General features: G+C 47.7%; 1 protein-coding gene across 1 annotated transcript; it reads left to right on the top strand.

Moving 5' to 3' along the window:
• Window positions 1-250: 250 nt before the first annotated feature.
• On the top strand, window positions 251-18,815 carry LOC120984441 (mitogen-activated protein kinase kinase kinase kinase 5-like). Its single transcript, XM_040413365.1, is given in 34 exon segments — window positions 251-347; window positions 1,692-1,757; window positions 2,448-2,503; window positions 3,790-3,837; window positions 3,924-3,966; window positions 4,051-4,059; window positions 4,062-4,122; window positions 4,204-4,228; window positions 4,230-4,336; window positions 4,923-4,936; window positions 4,939-4,984; window positions 5,247-5,287; window positions 5,290-5,327; window positions 5,912-6,028; window positions 6,113-6,166; window positions 6,168-6,186; window positions 7,957-8,012; window positions 8,333-8,373; window positions 8,499-8,541; window positions 9,327-9,377; window positions 9,379-9,399; window positions 9,401-9,472; window positions 9,474-9,531; window positions 11,421-11,512; window positions 11,767-11,808; window positions 12,111-12,195; window positions 14,228-14,242; window positions 14,245-14,306; window positions 14,385-14,445; window positions 15,988-15,990; window positions 16,634-16,747; window positions 17,235-17,293; window positions 17,745-17,848; window positions 18,613-18,815. Coding segments are annotated over 32 exon segments (1,620 nt in total). The 5' UTR covers window positions 251-301; the 3' UTR covers window positions 17,249-17,293; window positions 17,745-17,848; window positions 18,613-18,815.
• Window positions 18,816-18,925: the final 110 nt, after the last annotated feature.

Below are 18,925 nucleotides of genomic sequence, written 5' to 3'. Positions count from 1 at the left end.
GTATGGCCGGCGTTATCATCAGCCCTTCTGTACGCTTTATTCACATGCGTGTTTTCTGTTGCTGCAGTTTTCCCAGAATACACAGCGGTTTAGCGGTGACCTTAGGACAAACTTCCAGGGCGTTTCTTCAGTCGTGTGTATTTTTAAAGGGCAGCTCCACTTTCACACTTTGGGAAAGGTTTTGCATGGCGCTCTGTGGTGCTGTTACCGTATGTATTCTACGCCGCTGACTTTCCGTTTCCTCTTGATTTGCAGGCGATGACTTCTCTCTAATTCAGCAAGAAATCTACATGGTGAAGGAATGCAAAACACATCAACATCGTGGCGTACTTCGGCAGCTATCTCTGGTACGGGGCTAGATGCCATTATTCCTCCATACACCTATGTCCCGCCATGTCTGGCTTCAGGCAGGGCCTGGAGGGGCGGAGCATGATTTAAAGAGCCCCTGTGCCCATGCTCCGCCCCCTCAGGCCCCGCAGTAGATATAACACTATATTACAACGGATGGGAGTGGGAAGGGTTGTGACTGTTTCTAATCCGGAAGGTCGCCCTGGTCAGCCATAACATTTAAAACCCACGGACGGTGAATGGTGACTAACACTGGTTATCTGGTGACAATGACGTCCATTGGGGGGAGATGTTAGAAAGCAAAAGAACAGTCGGTTTGATGTGTTGGAAGCGTAAGGATACGAATGACTGCCAAGGGTCAAGCTGTGACGTGTTAGACTGGTCAGAACATCCGCAGAACGGCCGGTCCTGTGGGTTGTTCCCAGTATGTAGGGGTCAGTACCAGTGACTGGGTCCCATGGCTAGCCGGTCAGGTCCGATGCCACAGAAGACTTACCGTACAGCAGACAACGTTACTGCTGGCGATGATAGAAAGGTGACACTGAGGGCGTTGCAGCTCGTGTGTGTGGGGGGATGTGCAGCCGCAGAGCGGTCAGAGCCGCCCACGCTGTGCTCTGTCCACTACCGAAAGTGACTGCAGAGGACATCCGAACTGGAGCCGTGGAAGAAGGCGGCCTGGTCTGAGGAATCCGCGTTACATCATGTGGACGGCCGGGAGTGGTGCGAAGAGATGGCAACCGGGTGCACTGAGGTCACCTGCACGCGGGATGCAGATTTCCGTGCGTTTCTGCAGCCTATCGGTTCCACAATCTGCAATGTCTGACAGCGTTTTTTTGGTGCGGAGTTGATGCCTTTTGCCGCAGATCTCGGCCATCCTTTGAAAGGGTGACATCCACAGCTAAAACCACAAACCTCAATGACACGCTATTTAATTTGAAATCCACGAGGGACATGAGGTCAGCGTCCTCTCATACACTTTGCTGAAGTCCGATTTCTTCACGGAAAGAAAATAAGTGAGCGATCGTTTTCTGCGGAGGCCGCACTGAACCGCTTACAGGATCTGCTGCGAGATACCCCAGGGCACCTCAGAGGTCTGGTGGAGTCCACGCCTGAAGAGGACCTGGTGGTATCACGTGGTTGTAATGTTATGGCTGATCGGTGTACGTTTTTCCAGCAGCTGACCTCTTACGTTGTGATGTCCTTACACCCGAGCACATGTTGTGTGTAACGGATCTGCTTCCCATATGGGTTAATGATTAGTACGCCCGTCGCCCTCATGTTACAGTTCACCAGTCTTCTGCTGGAAACCTCCATTAACGCGTTTTCCTTTCTGTATCTTGAAGCCGGGGAGAAGCTGTGGATCTGCATGGAGTATTGCGGTGGAGGGTCCCTCCAGGACATATATCACGGTAAGGCACAGTCCTATAGCACGAGGAGACCGTCTCTGTCATCGTCTCTCTGTTCACATCTGCAGCAGCGTTTCCGTATTTCTGCTGGATCATCGGATCAGAGAAACTAAAAGGACTGCAAGAAGGTTCTGTCTTGTGATGGACACCAGTGGCGTCCGGTTCCTGCGTTTCCGTCATGGTGTGATGGAGGCTGCAGTGCCGATGTGAACAGAGGCCTAACTTACACTTGTTCTCTAGTCCAGTGTTTCCCAACCAGCGTGCCTCCAGGTGTTGCAAAACTACAACTCCCAGCATGCCTGCACAGCCAAAGGCTGTCCGGGCATGCTGCTGGGAGTTGTAGTTTTGCAACAGCTGAGGCCTGCTGGTTGGGAAACACTGCCTAGTCCTTAAGCGGTCAACGGTTTCACAAGCGGAAGTAATGGCGTTGTAATATTCCCCGGTCATAATAACACCCCTCAGTTCTCCTACAGTCCCACTGGATTTTGGGGGTAATTGTTATCTGTTGTGTATGTAGGGAAGTCACAGTCTGCCTTTTGGGGGGGTCAGGGTAATCATTGTATTTTAGGAGGGAGAAGTCCCTGGTATTGAAGAGGTTAACCGCTCCCTGTCGGGATATGATGGCGGTTTGTCAGACCTTATCCCTAGTTCTACGTGTGACCGTGAGCTGATCTGTGCTTTCTCTTCTTGCAGTCACCGGACCGCTCTCCGAAAACCAGATTTCCTACATGTGCCGGGAAACCTTACAGGTAAAGACGTGAGGCCATTACTCGTAGAGAAGGTCGCGGACTTGGTCGCCCTCTGCGGCCCTCCTCCGCAGGACGCGTCCTTCTCTGACGACCGTCTCTTAAAAATGCAAACAGAATGGATGACTCCACAGCGCAGGAGTCTGCTGAGCGGAGACCATAAGCACAGAGAGCCAGGATATCTCAGATCCTTACGGCTCGCTCCTCCACGACGGATGATCATCCTAAAATCCTGAGTAGAATGAGGATGTGGGTTTTTTAGTTCTTTCCTAACACCGACCCATTGAACGATTGCCTGTGTTTATTACATGGCGTGTGCGCCGTGTGCCGTGTCTGACCACGTATTGCTGTGAGCAACTTCTCCATTTTTCCCTGGCACTAGTTGTGATAAATCTTCCCCATTGTGCCGTACATAATGCCGCCCTGTGCCAGTTAGGAACCTTGGTCCAGTGGATCGGGGCTTTATACATTTGGCACCTCTGCTTGCCCGATGATGCTTTATTACTAAAGGTACTTCAGCCATTGCCTGCCAGCAGGATCAACCCTATTATTCCAGGCATACAGCCTGATGGGGTCGATTTTAAAAGAATTCCTGTTTGTGATTAATCGGTTGTGCAAAATTTTTTTAATGAGAGCTTCATTGCACTGAGGGGCGGGGCCCTAGCCTCTCAGTGCACTTTAATTTTCCCATTGGTGCACTGAAGCGCTCATTTGCATAAAGAATACGTTTTTTTTTTTTTTTTTTTTTTCCTTCTGCCGCAACCGATTCACACAAGACAGGTGTCATTTTGATTAAGCAAATGAGCTGGCATCGCCCCAGAGACCGTCCCCAGCCCTGCAAGTGCGCTAATGCTAGTTGACAGCCCCACCGTTCTGCAGTGGCGCTGAAATCTCGCGTATGTGCCATGTGGTCTCGGTCTGGCTCAGGCGCAGTACTCGCTCTACTGTAGTAGAATGATGGGGCTGTCAATCAAGGCCAACAGGGGGGGGGTGGCATCGGGCACCGTTTACCTGAGAGGCGGAGCCCTTGCCATCTCATTTGCATAATCGCTCTGACCTGCTCGGCATGACCGTGAAATGAGCCGCATTGGTTCCTTGCTTGACCTAGGAGGATCTTGTTGCAAAGTTCAGAAGGCTGTTTTGCATCCCCAATTTCGGAAATCTAGGGGGCGTGATTTTTACTGCAGCCAAAAAGTTGCGTCAAACGCTCTAAGTAATGCGCAGCGTTCCACCTGCGGGGGAATTCCTCTCCTCATGTCTGCGTTTTCCTTTCCACCGTCTTCATGCAGGGTCTGGCGTATCTGCACAGCAAGGGCAAAATGCACAGAGATATCAAGGTAAGGAGGGTGTCGGTGTGATGTCATGGAGTCACGCCCCTATAGGTGCCCATTCCTCTAATGCCCAGGATGTCCGTCTCTTGCAGGGCGCCAACATACTCCTCACAGACAATGGAGATGTCAAACTAGGTACAGTCTCGTTTCTTGTGTTCTATACGGGGCCGGGTCATCTTTGTCTTCGGGATTTTACTCTCCCCGATTTTTCTCTTGCAGCGGACTTCGGGTGGCAGCAAAGATAACTGCGACCATCGCCAAGAGGAAGTCGTTCATTGGGACGCCATACTGGTAATGAGATGACGTGTTGTATACTTATATATACGGGCCCCTGCCTGAAGCAAGGATATAACCCTGTCCACTCTGTTCCAGGATGGCGCCAGAGGTGGCGGCGGTGGGAAAAAAATGGAGGCTACAACCAGCTGTGCGATATCTGGGCCGTCGGCATCACCTCAATAGAACTGGCAGAGCTGCAGCCGCCATTGTTTGACCTGCATCCGATGAGGTTTGTGGTTATAACTTCATGTAAGATCATTGCTCTTGGTTAAAGAGCACATATTAGCAGGATCAAACCCTATACAACGCTGCAGTCAGCCTGTTGGGGTTGATCCTGCTGATTTAAAAATGATACCCGTCTTGAGGAAATCAGTTGCGGCTTTCCTGACTTAGAGATTTATTATTAATGCAAATTAGGGGTTCGGTGCACCAAAGCCCCTTGGTGCACGAACATCTTAATTTGCATAAAGAATAAGTCTATTTCTCAACAGATTACCTCAAGACAGGTATTTTAATCGGCAGGGTAGACCACACCAAGCTGCACGGTTGGTTTTATGGGGTTGATCCTGCTGACCAGTGCTCTTCAAAAGGATCGTCCAATTGATACTGAGGGGCTTCTCTGCTGACACCCAGACAACCGTAACATAAATGCTCATTAGTCTTGGGAAGAAAGCTGCATGTGATTGGAGGGACCCCCATTGCCTCAGTGTCCCCCTAATAAAGGGGGTTTGCGACCCCGATAACCTGCACTGAGCGATCCATTGCAAGGAAGTGAATAGATATTTATTATTTCCATGTTTTATTTCACTTTTTAGAGCTTTGTTCCTAATGTCAAGAGCAACTTCCAGCCTCCAAAGCTAAAAGAGAAGCTGAAATGGTAAGTGCCCCGTGTGCCCGACCAGCCGTAGAGGTTACAGGTCTCCATTCCATGGGGTTCAGGTGGACTAACGGGGGGATTCAGTAATCGTACACTGCACCCAGTGTATGGTATCACATGGGGCTGGCATGTGCCTTCATCTTATCCATAGGCCTCCATTCACACTGTGGAGCGTAGGAATGCGCAGCAGAGTAGTGCGACATCTGCCCCATTGAGGGAGGACCTAGGATTGAGGATTTCCTTGTGTTTCTGTCCTGTGCAGGACTCCGGTGTTTCACAACTTCATCAAAGTTTCTCTCACCAAGACCCAAAGAAACGGCCGACTGCGGAGCGACTGCTGACGGTAAGTGCCAGCTCGGAGCCCTGTATACTTATTAACGGTCGCGTGAATTAAGCCCCCCCCCCCCCCCCCCCCCCCCCCCGGACGGGTGCAAAAGACAAAGCGGCTGCAGAGCTGAATTCATGATATCGGGGAGGGGGGTGGACCGATGGCCTCCCCACCGATGGCGTGCTCTTGTAAGGCCCTGTGGCATCGGTTTTGCAGATCACTTTCATTTCAGTGGCTGCCATCACCACAGATCTGTATTTTACTTTTTCTTAGACGCACCCATTATGTTCTGCAAGTAATTTAGCATGACACTTGGGTGCCTCACAGAGCGGCTTCCATACACTGTCTACCTGCAGCTACCACTAGGGGGGGCTTATTGCGTGTAGGTTTGCACAGCCCTAATTGAGTTCAGTCCTGTCTGTTGTTGGCGCCCCCTTGTGGAGGCTGCATGCAGGCTGAATTGATCATTTATCAAGTCTGAAAATCTTGTCGCTCCTGGGTAGATATGCTACAAAAGTTACTCCAAATAATTTTGGACCAAAACCTGTGATTTCTGTGTGCGTCCTGGTGCCGTCATGGATAATCTTCTTACGTTTCAGCATACTTTCGTGGCTCAAGGAGGTCTCTCCAGATTACTGGCGTTAGAACTCTTGGATAGGGTCAACAATCCGGACCACCACCACCATTATATCGAGCCTGATGATGATGACCTTGAGGTGGGTAACCGGGCATCGCTGATCAATTCAGTTTTGTGAGACGTCTGTTGTGCGGACGAGTAATGATTTGCAGTATCTTTCAGGCCGATACCCGCTGGGCGCCATACCATCAAGTCTACAAACAAGAGAGCGGAGAGGGACGGTGTCCGAGCTGAACTGTGAGCGGCCAGGCTGTGTTTTTTCTTTTGTTTTTTGTTTTTCTCTTTGTTCTTATAAAATTTCAACTTTTTTTAAAAATAAATTGTACTAAATAATTTGTGAACCCTAAAGTTAAATGTCCACAGCTATTGCAAAACTACAACACCCAGCATCTCAGCTGGGAGTCGCTTTGCAATAGTTGGATTGGTGATAAATGCTTGATCGCTGGGGCCCCCCACTGATCACTACGAAGGGGTCCCAAGCGCCCCTGCAGTGAGGAGGAGTTAGTGGTCGAGCACGTGCATAGCTGCTCCTCCGTTCAGTGTCCGTGGGTCTGATGGAGATGGAAAAGTATGTCTGTCAGTCCGCTAGAGCATGCTCGACCACAGTCTAACTCTGCAGTGAGAAGGAACAGGGAGCTTAGGACCCCCTTTATAGTGTTTGGACAGGTGATAATAAATTGGTGCCAGGTCCCTCGCACACACAATGCGGACCCTCGGTTGGGAGAGCCGTTTTGGTTGCCTGCGGTTTTTCTGCGCGGATTCTTGTGTAGAAAAACTGCAGCATACTACAGTACTAGCAAGGTGTTTGAGATTTCACAAATCGCATGTACATTTTGCTTTTCGTTCCATGCAGAAATTGACCTGCCGTGTGGATTCTGAATTCCACGGCTGATCGCTCTGTCCGTTGTTCTTTTGTGATGCAGGGCTTCAAAACGGCATGAAATCTGCACCAAAATAACACATACAGTTTTCGGTGTAGAAACGCATGGAAATCTGTGTGTAAACCTGTACCCTAGTGCCGTCACCCTTAGCGCAGGCAGTAGCGCCCATTAACCTTACATCTATTATATACCCTAAATTATCTGGTTATCACACTGATCTGATTTCTGCAAGTTACCCCATTGTAAAGCTCTCCCGCCCCCTGCTGCCTTCAGGCCCAAAAGGATGAAACGGATCCTGCGGTGTCCGTATATATCTCACCATTGCAATTCCCTAAATAGAGTTGGTATTAGTCAGGGGTGACTGTAACGGCCATGAAAGTGAAGTGAAAATATCTGTTTCCTCTTTAGAATAATATATTAGTAATGAAAATCTGTGCCTGTCCTTGTGTCCTCTCCATCGATTTGCCGGCTATTCCAACACCTGCTATAGAGAAGAAGGAGCTTCCGTTGTACCTGGTGTCGGCGATGGGTCATTACCCTGCATCGATCTTCCCCAAAAAGTGGGGATTTAGACTTTTCAGCAGCTGCTTGTGGGTTTAAAGAGGACCTCTAACCGCTCCTGACAGGCCTGTATTAATAGCTTCATGCATTCCCCATTGTGCTAACCATTCTGGAGCCTCTATCTTATGGCTCTATGTTGTCCCATTCCTCTGTTATTTCTACTTGAAGTATGAATTAATTGCTAGCAGTCTGCAGTAAGGGTACAGAGGGGTGTTACCAGTTGGGGGTGTGTCCCTGCACAGTCTGACTCTATCCAATCAGTGCTGCCATTTTCATATTGTACAAGACACACCCCTGACTGGTTACCTCCCCTCTGTACCCTTTTCTGCAGACTGCTAGCAATTCATTCATAACTTCAAGTAGAAATAACAGAGGAATGACACAACATAGAGCCATAAGAATAGAGGCTCCAGAATTGTTAGCACATGGGGAATGCATGAAGCTGTTAAAACAGGCAAGTCAGGAGCGGTCAGAGGTCCTCTTTAATATGATAAGATTTGTATCTCCGCTCTGTGATTTCATGTGATTTTATTGTGACTGGTCCATAGTGTCCTTTCTGTTCCAGTTGACAAGCTGCAGTTTGAGCCTCCGCTCAGGAAGGAGACCGAGGCCAATGAAGTGGTGAGTCCTTATACTTCCTGATATTCCATTCCTCTCCGGCATTTGTAGGTCAGCGCTTTCTATACACGTGTTCCCTGCCTCCAACCTCTTCTCACTCTGCAGATCACTGCGCTGCTGGCGACACCTGCTGGCAGATCTTGGAATTGTTCTATATATTTTTCACTAGTTGGAGTAATTAAAGAGAATCTGTCACCAGCTTTATGTCCCTATCTGAGGGCAGATAAACTGCTGACAAGTGCTGTGTGTGTGGTGTGTGTATATATATATATAATAATTGTATTACATTTCATTAAATTATTCATTCATGTATATTTTTGCAGGGCATCAACTGGAATCCTTTTGCAAATGGAGCAAACCACGAGTAAGAATATTTCTAATTCTTTATCCACAGCTTCCTTTTTATGGCTTTTCATCGTTATCCTTTCCTTAGATTCTGCATGTCCAGTTTATTCAGATGCATAACCCATTTTCACTCTTTTATTGCAGTTCCACCATGAAACGAGCTGTTCCTCCCCCGCTGCCCCCCAAGGTACAGTAATGAGATTATTCATCTGTGGGTGAAATAGAAATCTATATAGACAAGACTTCTATGCATAACCGCTCTGGACTAATGGAGAGCGGTGTAAAGGCCTGGGTTGTCGTCTTCCCTCTCGATTTTTCCTGCTTCCATCCTCCTTTACTTACATTTTTTTAACCTTTTCATGGCTCTTTCCTTTTTCTTTTTTTTTTTTCCATTCCCTTTGTTTGTTTGTTTCTTTCTTTTCTTTTTCTTTGTTTCTTTCTTTGTTTCTTTCTGTTCCTTTTTGCTCTTTTAATTTTCTGTCCTACTTTCTTTTCTATCTTCCTTTCTTATTTCCTTTAACTTTTTTCTTTCCTTTTTCTTCCTCCTTTCTTTCCTTTTTTTTCCTGTTCCATTCCACTCCGCTACCTTATTTCCTCCTTCCATTCCTTTTGTTTACTTTCTTCACTTTAAACTTCCACATATTTGTCTCACCACTAGTATATGCCACAGACGTCAGGTGTGTGATTGCCGGATATTGGCTCACTGACTTGGCTATTATTAGAACTCCCATAGCAGTGAATGGGGGAGGGGGATAGAAGCGGGTCTCAGAGGTGGGACTGGAGCCTATCTGACATTTATGGCATATCCTAGAGATGTGCCATAATTTTTAAGATGGGTCGACCCCTTTTAAATTTTCTTTCTCCCTTTCTTCCACTTTTTTCCCCCCATTTCTTCCTTCTCCTTCCCCGCAGAGATATCGCTATCATCTGGCTTATCTGGCAATGCACTAATCAGGTCTTTTATGCCAACAGCCACAGAGAATGAACAGCTGCCCGGATGAAAGCATGGCCGAGGACGAGAGGGTCCAACACGATCAAACATCAGCCAGATAAACCGAGCCTACCGGAGGCAAAGCTCCCCAGGTTGTGGTCGCCATACGGCTCCCCCTCATAATCATGTCCCTCACTAGCAGCGTCCGCTCCCCTGGATTGTACCGCTGTAAATTCTATCAGTTGGGTAAATAACACAAAGCAGAGGCAGGGAGGATGGAAACTCCACTGCAGCCCTGCAAACAAAGGGTTAACACATCATTACACGGCTGGCTGCAATGAGCACAACCGATAATGAGTAGAACTACATGCTTAATATCGCTCTCCTCGCCCTCATTCTGCATTTCCTCCACGTCGCACTCCATGTGGTGGCAGCAGCGGTCCGTACACATGAACCCGGCACCTGGTGCAACCAGTGGGCACCACGTTCTCCCGCAGGCATCTTACTGCTTCGTTTCCGATTGTGGCAGGAGAGGTCCGTACACATGGACGGGAACTATGTTCTCCTGCAGGCATCTTACTGCTTCGTTTCCCCTTGTTTTGGGTCATGTGTGATCAGATAGTTGAAGGATGAGTATATTTGTGCTGATATGGGAGTCAGGATTTACACCCGGGAGGACGGGGGTCTCTGAGAAGATGGCAGCAGAGCACAGACGACTCTACTCTGCATTTGTGGCTCCTCACAATTTCATGAACACATCTCCTCAGGAATTCTCCATTACCCCCCTTCCCTACCCTAGCCCCTTAGTCGTGGCCCTGGCAAAATTTCAGTGCAGCCCTTTCAGGTAAAAGGGCCTAAGCTGCAATACCACAGACGGCCTTCTGCAGTTTCTTAAATGGCTTGTCTCAAAAGCAAAAACCATTCCCTTTGAAGCTGCTGCTGAGCTTGCATAGCCATTCATCCATGTAGTACATGAGGGTGATTGTGGGACCACCTCCTATGATGTCCATACAGCGTCCAATGACGCTCTTGGCCTTAGTATCTGTCAGTATATCTTTTACTGTATGGAACAGTGGCAGCAGGCGGCACTATGCCACAAGAGGCATCCAGTTAAAAACCGCGCGGCACATTATTTATTTTTTTGTATACGACGGAGTCATCCATATAGAGCAAAATGCAACGTGGAAAGAGCCTTACCCGCTTGGCTGCACCAGACCTCCTCCAACCTTCTGTAGCTTCAAGGAAGGGAATAGGGAGGAGCAGGTTCACCACATGGAAGTGCAGGCATGCCCTCCATCTCATACTACTCACCCTCAGGTTTCACCTTCCATTATAACACACGAGATATGAGAGGGTCACAATGTACATTTCACCTATTTGCAATGAACCCCATTTCAGTGCTGTGCATCCCCCCCCATCAGCCATCTCACAGAAGGGGTCTTCTCCCACACCACTCCTTGCTGACTGCTTTGTGACCCTCCAGGTGTATTCTACAGATGCATACGGGCTGATATTAGGCGGTTTTCCTTACTAACCTGTTCTGTCCGCCCTCTGGTACTCACCATTATGTGCATGCTTTATCTGCCATTGTCATGCAGATACCAGAGATCACCCATTTTTCCGCTTATGTCGGTCACATTTTTGGGGAGGAGAAGGGGTCGTCCAGTTTCAATCATCTGAGATGTTGGGGCGCATGTCGCTAGGCTGTATTCCTCCTGTAACTGGGGCTAATATGTCAACTCCAGTACAGGAAAAATCAGCGGGAAAAAATATAATAGTAATAAAAGAGAAACGCTAGCACAAGCCCGCACCACAGCTTCTAGCCCTGCGCCCGTCCACTGTAAACTATGTCCCCTATATCCAAATGACTGTAAAGGAAAAAGGAGGCATAATTAAAATATATATTTTTGTTGCACTTTGTGCTTTAATAAATGTGAATATCGGACTTATATAAAAAATATATATATAAAAATGGCACAAAAATAAATCCCCATGTATCACTGAAATACAGTAATGGCAGAGATACCCGCAGGTGTGAACAGAGCCAACGTTCACAGATGTTTTTGAAACTGGAGAACCCCTTTAATTTGATGCTTATATTCAGCGTTCTAATCGGACAACCCCTCTCCTTGCAGGGAATGGAGACAGTCCTATGAGATTAGGAAGTCCAACCGGAGACGGCTCAAAACCCCAACTTCAGCAAAAGAAGGACAAGAAGGATTTTCCAGTAGGTGTTCGGTATTTCCAGGCTTTGTACTTTACACTCGATCGGCCGAAGCTCACATCCACACGGAGGAGGCTTGTCAGATGTCGCTGTGTACAGTCGGCAGTAATCCCTGTCACACAGCTGACCCCTAGTGGTCAGGATTTTGTAAAAAAAAAATGTAACTTTGCGGAGAACATGCAAAGCGTAGTCCCCACTAAATCTATGTTTTTGCATTTGATGCTTCTGAAATTCTCATTCCCCGTTTTCTCTTCTAGAAACCTACGATAAATGGATTACCACCCACTCCCAAAGTGCTGGTAAGTGCTGGTACTTGGGCCACCTACTAGAAAAATGCACCCTCCCCAGTCATGATTTTCTGGAAGTTCTTGTAATGTTTGACACCCCCTGGCCATTAGTAGTGCCCCCCTATGACTGAGTGGTGAGGAGAGGAGGGTCCCACAGCTGGAATATGTAGCGTTTCCACCCAGTGATGCCTTTGGACCGTCTGTGGGAATACGTGGACGTGTCTGCTCCTCCGGACTGACAGCTGCTGTTTGAGGCGTCTCTTTGGTCCCAGACAGGTTTTCATTTTGTTCATCTGTTTTGTCTTTTTTTTTAGATGGGAGCCTGTTTCTCCAAAGTCTTTGATGGTTGTCCTTTAAAGATAAATTGTGCAACATCCTGGATACACCCGGACACGAAAGGTACGGAGCACAGGCGTTCTGTAAGGAGCTACTTCTAGAACTGCCCGCATTAAATCACCCACATAACTTTTTACATGTAGTTTCCTTGTATTTTCCCCTGTAAAGTCAATGAGTTCACACATTGCACTGAAAACTGTGAAAACACCTGGAAAACATAATGTGATTGAGCTGAGACCGATATGGTGCTCGGTCACTGCTCATGAGAGGTGGTGACCATTTTTGGGTTCTTCAGCAGGGTATATGTGGAAGTCACATTAATACTGGGCAGCTTCTCTTCAGATGCTGGATATCCTCCTGTGGCGGCGGTCATACAGATGCTGGATATCCTCCTGTGGCAGCGGTCATACAGAGGCTGGATGTCCTCCTGTGGCAGCGGTCATACAGAGGCTGGATGTCCTCCTGTGGCGGCGGTCATACAGATGCTGGATATCCTCCTGTGGCGGCGGTCATACAGAGGCTGGATGTCCTCCTGTGGCGGCGGTCATACAGAGGCTGGATATCCTCCTGTGGCAGCGGTCATACAGAGGCTGGATGTCCTCCTGTGGCAGCGGTCATACAGAGGCTGGATATCCTCCTGTGGCAGCGGTCATACAGAGGCTGGATATCCTCCTGTGGCGGCGGTCATACAGAGGCTGGATATCCTCCTGTGGCGGCGGTCATACAGAGGCTGGATATCCTCCTGTGGCGGCGGTCATACAGAGGCTGGATATCCTCCTGTGGCGGCGGTCATACAGAGGCTGGATATCCTCCTGTGGCGGCGGTCATACAGAGGCTGGATATCCTCCTGTGGCGGCGGTCATACAGAGGCTGGATATCCTCCTGTGGCGGCGGTCATACAGATGCTGGATGTCCTCCTGTGGCGGCGGTCATACAGATGCTGGATGTCCTCCTGTGGCGGCGGTCATACAGATGCTGGATATCCTCCTGTGGCGGCGGTAATACAGATGCTTAATATCCTCCTGTGGCGGCGGTAATACAGATGCTGGATGTCCTCCTGTGGCGGCGGTAATACAGAGGCTGGATGTCCTCCTGTGGCGGCGGTCATACAGAGGCTGGATGTCCTCCTGTGGCGGCGGTCATACAGAGGCTGGATGTCCTCCTGTGGCGGCGGTCATACAGAGGCTGGATGTCCTCCTGTGGCGGCGGTCATACAGAGGCTGGATGTCCTCCTGTGGCGGCGGTCATACAGAGGCTGGATGTCCTCCTGTGGCGGCGGTCATACAGAGGCTGGATATCTTCCTTTGGTCATTCCAAGCTCTTCCATTTTGGAGCCGTAGTTTCAGACAAGGTGGTGGTTTGTCTGCTGTACGTGGGAGATCCGTCGCCCCATCCAGTCCCAGACATTCTCGATGAGGGAGAGATCTGGATATTCAGCTCCGTCCGTGAATCCTGGACAAGAACAGGCATGGTAGCTAAAGTGCCCCAAACCATGACACCTGCTGCTGGTCCTGCATGTCTCCTCACTATGCAAGATGGCAGTAGAGGCTCTCCAGCTTCCAGAGAACTGTAATGCAGCCATCTATGGGCAAACAATAGTGTTCAGTACTAATGATGACGACCATCATGTGAGCACCGTACAATAGAGGAACTGACTGCACCTTAAATCACTGATGCCAGCCAGTTCAGGTCAGGGCTGACACACGGAACGCGTTTCCCGGAGGGTCGGTGAATCCGCCCTAACACTGCGAGGAGGGGGGGAAGAGCAGAGAAAGCCGACGGAAACAGGAGCAGAGCTCTGGTGATTTGTGTCACATTCGTCGGCAGCTCGGTGAAGCCGTTACACAGACTTTGCAGGAACAAAATAATATGACCTTTTTAATGAAGGTTAATTAGAAAGGTGCCGAATTTAGGAAGCAAATGAACAAATCATCCAAATCTGTGCACAGCCTTATGTGCCTCGTATATATATATATACGCCTGCTCTGATTTGGCCCCTGAGCCCAGGTCTCTGGGACCCCCCCGCACACAGTTTTAGACCGTATCAGGTGTTCTTTACGGCAGTCTAATAATTGAAGACCTTTCCTCTCATCAGACCAGTACCTGATCTTTGCACCGAGGATGGGATCTACACTCTAAATCTTAATGAACTACATGAAGCCACGATGGAGCAGGTACGATCCCTGATGTACTGATGGTATTGGGGTCCGCCGGTGTTATGAGACCCTCAACCTATCCCTTTTATTTTTCAGCTATTTCCTCGGAAGTGCACGTGGCTGTATGTGATCAATAACACCCTCATGTCATTGTCGGGTAGGTCCTGCAGATGTTGCTTTAGATTTTCCACCATGATTTTCCATTGTATACTTCAGTTTTTGACCATGTATATTTATCAGCCGCAGTGGATAGCTATTGCAGCCTTTTGGGGGGGTGTTTGCTGCTTCCTTTTGCCTGCACATAAGTAAAAGAGACCGCAGCGCCCCTTGTGTTGGTGGCAAAACTGATTGTGCATCTAAAGGGCAACACTTGTAAGGGACGGCTAATATTCAAGCATGCAGATGCAGCAGAGCTGGAAGGACACCACTGCACGGTGGCTTCGTCAGTCATCTGACACCCAGCAGGTATTCTGTACAGATCCTGTTTTAATTAAAGGACTCCTGAATGTTGTTCGGCACTATCCTGCTCTGCGTGCGGTGGCCCCCTTCATGCAGATCAGCCAGGGCACTATTCCTGCACAACCCAGTAATCCTACGGAAGACCTATCACGATCTAGTGATTTATGTGGAGTGGCTAACTCCGCTCTCTTATCCTTGCAAACGTAGCTCTGCTGCGTCTGTCTGTGCACGTTTTCTAGAGGTTCCCATATCTAGAGAAATGTGAGCTAGTGGTGAGACTGGGAGCATACGCTCTTCTGGACATCCTCCCAGGCAGATGTCAGGGGAGAAGAGGATCAGGCATGTTGTATTCCAGCTTCTTTATCCTTTTTCTTCTCACTGCAAGAGGTGGCTGAAGAGGACAGGGCTGTTTATCAGAGGCTTTCTGCCCTCTCCCCATTCAGGATGCATGCACGCTCGGCCAAGCTGAGTGGTCGTCAGTGGGGGAGGCGATGGCATTTGGTTGACAGATGTATAAGGTGTATGGTCGGCTGTAGCCTCTCCATATCTGATAAGGAGCAGTAGTTTTGGGGTTTCACAGCCTGGCAAATGGAGGCAAAATACCCATCCTTCCTATAACTATTTTCTCTTCTTACTGCAGTTCTCCTAGCAGACAAAATGGCAACTCAGTAGGTTTATCACCTTAGTGTTGAATGCAGCTGGTGAGGCTGGCAGTACCAGGGTTATATTGTCACTGTAGGGGGAGGGCTTGGAATATGCCAGGAACAAAGGGCACGTCGGAGTCAGATGGCAGAGCTCCAGCGTGCTCATTCACATGCAGAATGTGACATTTACACACTACCATGAGGACAGGAGAAGCTAATAAATGACTTGAGAACATTGCGCTTTGGCTCCGCTCCTTGCGACGATCGCCCTGCGGTGTGATGAGCAGCATTTATTGTCCTGGATGGTCTTCAGACGCCCTGCAGCTGCCACCGTCCATAATGCACCAGATCCCAGGCCTGACATTCAGTCTTTTTACACATTTATCATTGTAGGAACATTTACTGAGCCGAGTACTACTAGGGGACGGGTTCCCGTTAATTTAATTAATTTAGTTTATTGATGGTGTCCTTGTGGCCAGTTGATTGCAGACGGGCCATAGTGAGAGCTGGTTTTGCAGCAGGGTTGTTATGCGGGTGCATTAAAGTGTCCGTATTATGGCTGCAAGTCCATAGAACCCAATTCGGTAGAACTGCAGAAGGTTGGGAACTGCAGTCATAATATGGGTGGATTAGGGTAAAAGCTGCTTGATGGGGTGAGGGGAGATCTCCCTCTATGAACTCCATTTGCCCCCAATAAAGTATATAGAGGTATGGGTGTAGAGGCACCTAGAACCTGCACCTGTCTCCAGAATGGGGGTCATCAGCTGTTTTGTTCTGTCTCTAATATGATTAGGATATATGTGACTTATTTTCTGTGTTTTCCTTTTTTCTATGATCCTGTACATCACTGGATGATTCTGCAGAAGGTAAGTGAATACGGAGGATGTTTAATTAAATGCTATTGAGGGATAAGAATAACAAACCTCATTGGAACTATGGCTGCTGTTCCTGACGCTGGGGGTCCGAATAAGTCGGCGTCACCCAGAAAGGTTCTTTTAATTTGGATTCTGCAGTTTCTAGAGAGAGATTCCTTAAAATGTTTATCCAGTGAACATGACCCGCGGTTGCCAGCACTCGGGACCTTGGACAATAGTAATGTTTCCTAGAAATGGCAAATGCTGAACTTTCATGAGCAAAATGAACATATAAAGAAACCATTGTTTGGGGAATTAGACACACTTTCCTATCAAAACAGCATTTTTATAGAGGGTTGTATTTGTTTTTGTTTTTTGTTTTTTTTAGGTAAAACTTTACAGCTTTATTCACACAATCTAATTGGTCTCTTTGAACCAGCCAAAAAGCCTGGACTGGCTGCACATATCCAAACGCATCGCTTTCCAGATAGAATATTACCAGGTATCGAGAGAACCTTGTAATAAAAACTGCTTTCTTTCTTTCTTTCTTTCTTTCTTTCTTTCTTTCTTTCTTTCTTTCTTTCTTTCGTTCTTTCTTTCTTTCTTTCTTTCTTTCTTTCTTTCTTTCTTTTCTTATCTTTCTTTCTTTCTTTCTTTCTTTCTTTCTTTCTCTCTTTCTTTCTCTCTTTCTTTCTTTCTCTCTTTCTTTCTTTCTTTCTTTCTCTCTTTCTCTCTTTTTCTCTTTCTTTTTCTCTTTCTTTCTCTTTCTCTTTCTTTCTTTCTTTCTTTCTTTCTCTTTTTTTTTTTTTTTTTTTTTTTCTTTTTTTCTTTTTTTTTTTCTCTCTCTTTCTCTCTCTCTTTCTCTCTTTCACTCCCCTTCCTGTTGTCATACAATCCAATATGTAGTAAAGTGAGGAGTTAAATCTAGTGGACTGGTCAAACATAATGATTAAGTAAAGGGTCTTAATTGTTCAATTTCCATTTTCTAGGAAGTTTTCCCTGACTGCAAAGATCCCGGACACAAAGAGCTGCCACAAGTGCTGTATTGGTGAGTGTGTCCAGCTGCTGGGGCAGTTTCTCCTCTTTATCCACCTTCTACGGCTAAATTTAATGAAAACCCCTTGGCTCCAGTCGCTCTTCATTTAATGCCCAATAGGGCAGCGAACAGCAAAGTCATTAATTCTGCATGTCAGCACCTTGTCATCAGACGGTATAATAAAGTCTCCTGTGAGCGGCATTGTGCAAAGCCAGTCTGGGAAATAGTGTCCCACTGCCCCTGGGCAATCAGAGTTTATTATTTAATGCATTCGTTGAGGATTTTTTTTTTGTTTCCTTCCTTTTCCCTCTAAAATGGCAGTGTAAACCAAGGCTCATATATTAATGAATTTTGCTGGTTTGTACGGAGCATATTTTTTAGAAGGGTCCCTCCATAATGAGCTGATTACAGGCGTTACATTTGAGGGGAGACAATAGTGACTTCTTGTTTTCTCTCCATACAGTAAGAAACCCATATACAGGACACAAGTATCTGTGCGGGGCGCTGCCATCGGGCATAGTGCTGCTGCAGTGGTATGAACCCATGCAGAAGTTTATGCTGATACGGGTTTGTATCTGATTGTATTACCTGCTGCCGTGTGTTAGTGATTGCTGCTGAAATACACTGAATAGTAACATGGCTGCATGAATGCAGAACATCTACAGCAGCCGACTGGGACCTGTGGGGTGTTCCCAGTATGCACTGGTTTTGTCCCTACCAAAATTAGTCCAACAAAAGACAACTGGTGAACCGGGGCACATAATTATGGGTGTATATTTTTTATACAAACCCACCCACCTTTCCTGTGATGCAACCTCTGACTGCCTGATAATCCAGAATTTCACAAGACTGGAAGAAATGGGTGACAGATGTCATGTAACCTGTTTTTCCAGTCATTTTAATTTGGGCTGTCCGGCTGCATGTCTCCTCTGGTTATTGCTAATCTTGCTTAGTATTTACTGTTTGTTCAATGTGAGCTAATTGATAATCCGTCACCTTTTTGGGGTCCAACTTTAGGATCATCAAAGTATGATTGGTGGGAACCCAACCAATCAGCAGAATAAAGGGGCAGGTAAACCCATCGGCGCTCCACATCCTCTGCTGTATCGGACTTGGCTGCGGCTCGTAATGCTGCCCAGCACCGCTCTGACCTGTGCACTTGAATGGACAACCAGCCAGATGTGCATGGATGGGGGTGTCGGGCACAGCCCCTTCATTCTGCTGCTTGGCACTGCCATTGATCATACATCCAGGATCAGTCCTAAGTGTAGGCTGAACGTTTGGGACCATCGTATTTCAATGCTCAATGGCTTCACCTTTTTGTTTTCCAGCATTTTGACTTTCCCCTTCCCAGTCCATTGAAGGTCTTTGAAATGTTGGTAATACCAGAGCAGGAGTACCCAATGGTGTGTGTGGCGGTCAGCAAAGGTGTGGAACCCAATCAGGTGGTACAGTTTGAGACCATCAACCTGAGCTCAGCTTCCTCCTGGTTTACAAAGACTGGCACAGGTAACGCTCCACTAACTGACCCTAGCACCATGAGCAGATGTGGCATCAGGGATTGGTGGTGACCCCCACCCACCCCGAAAGCTGCTACAGTGCATATGAGTATATCCTAGCCGGGGTTAGGTCTGATCTATCTCA

This window comes from Bufo bufo, unplaced genomic scaffold, assembly GCF_905171765.1.
Source record: "Bufo bufo unplaced genomic scaffold, aBufBuf1.1, whole genome shotgun sequence".
Lineage (NCBI taxonomy): Eukaryota > Metazoa > Chordata > Amphibia > Anura > Bufonidae > Bufo > Bufo bufo.
The sequence above is the reverse complement of the archived record's forward strand: the minus strand, read 5'-3'. Positions and strand labels throughout refer to the sequence as shown.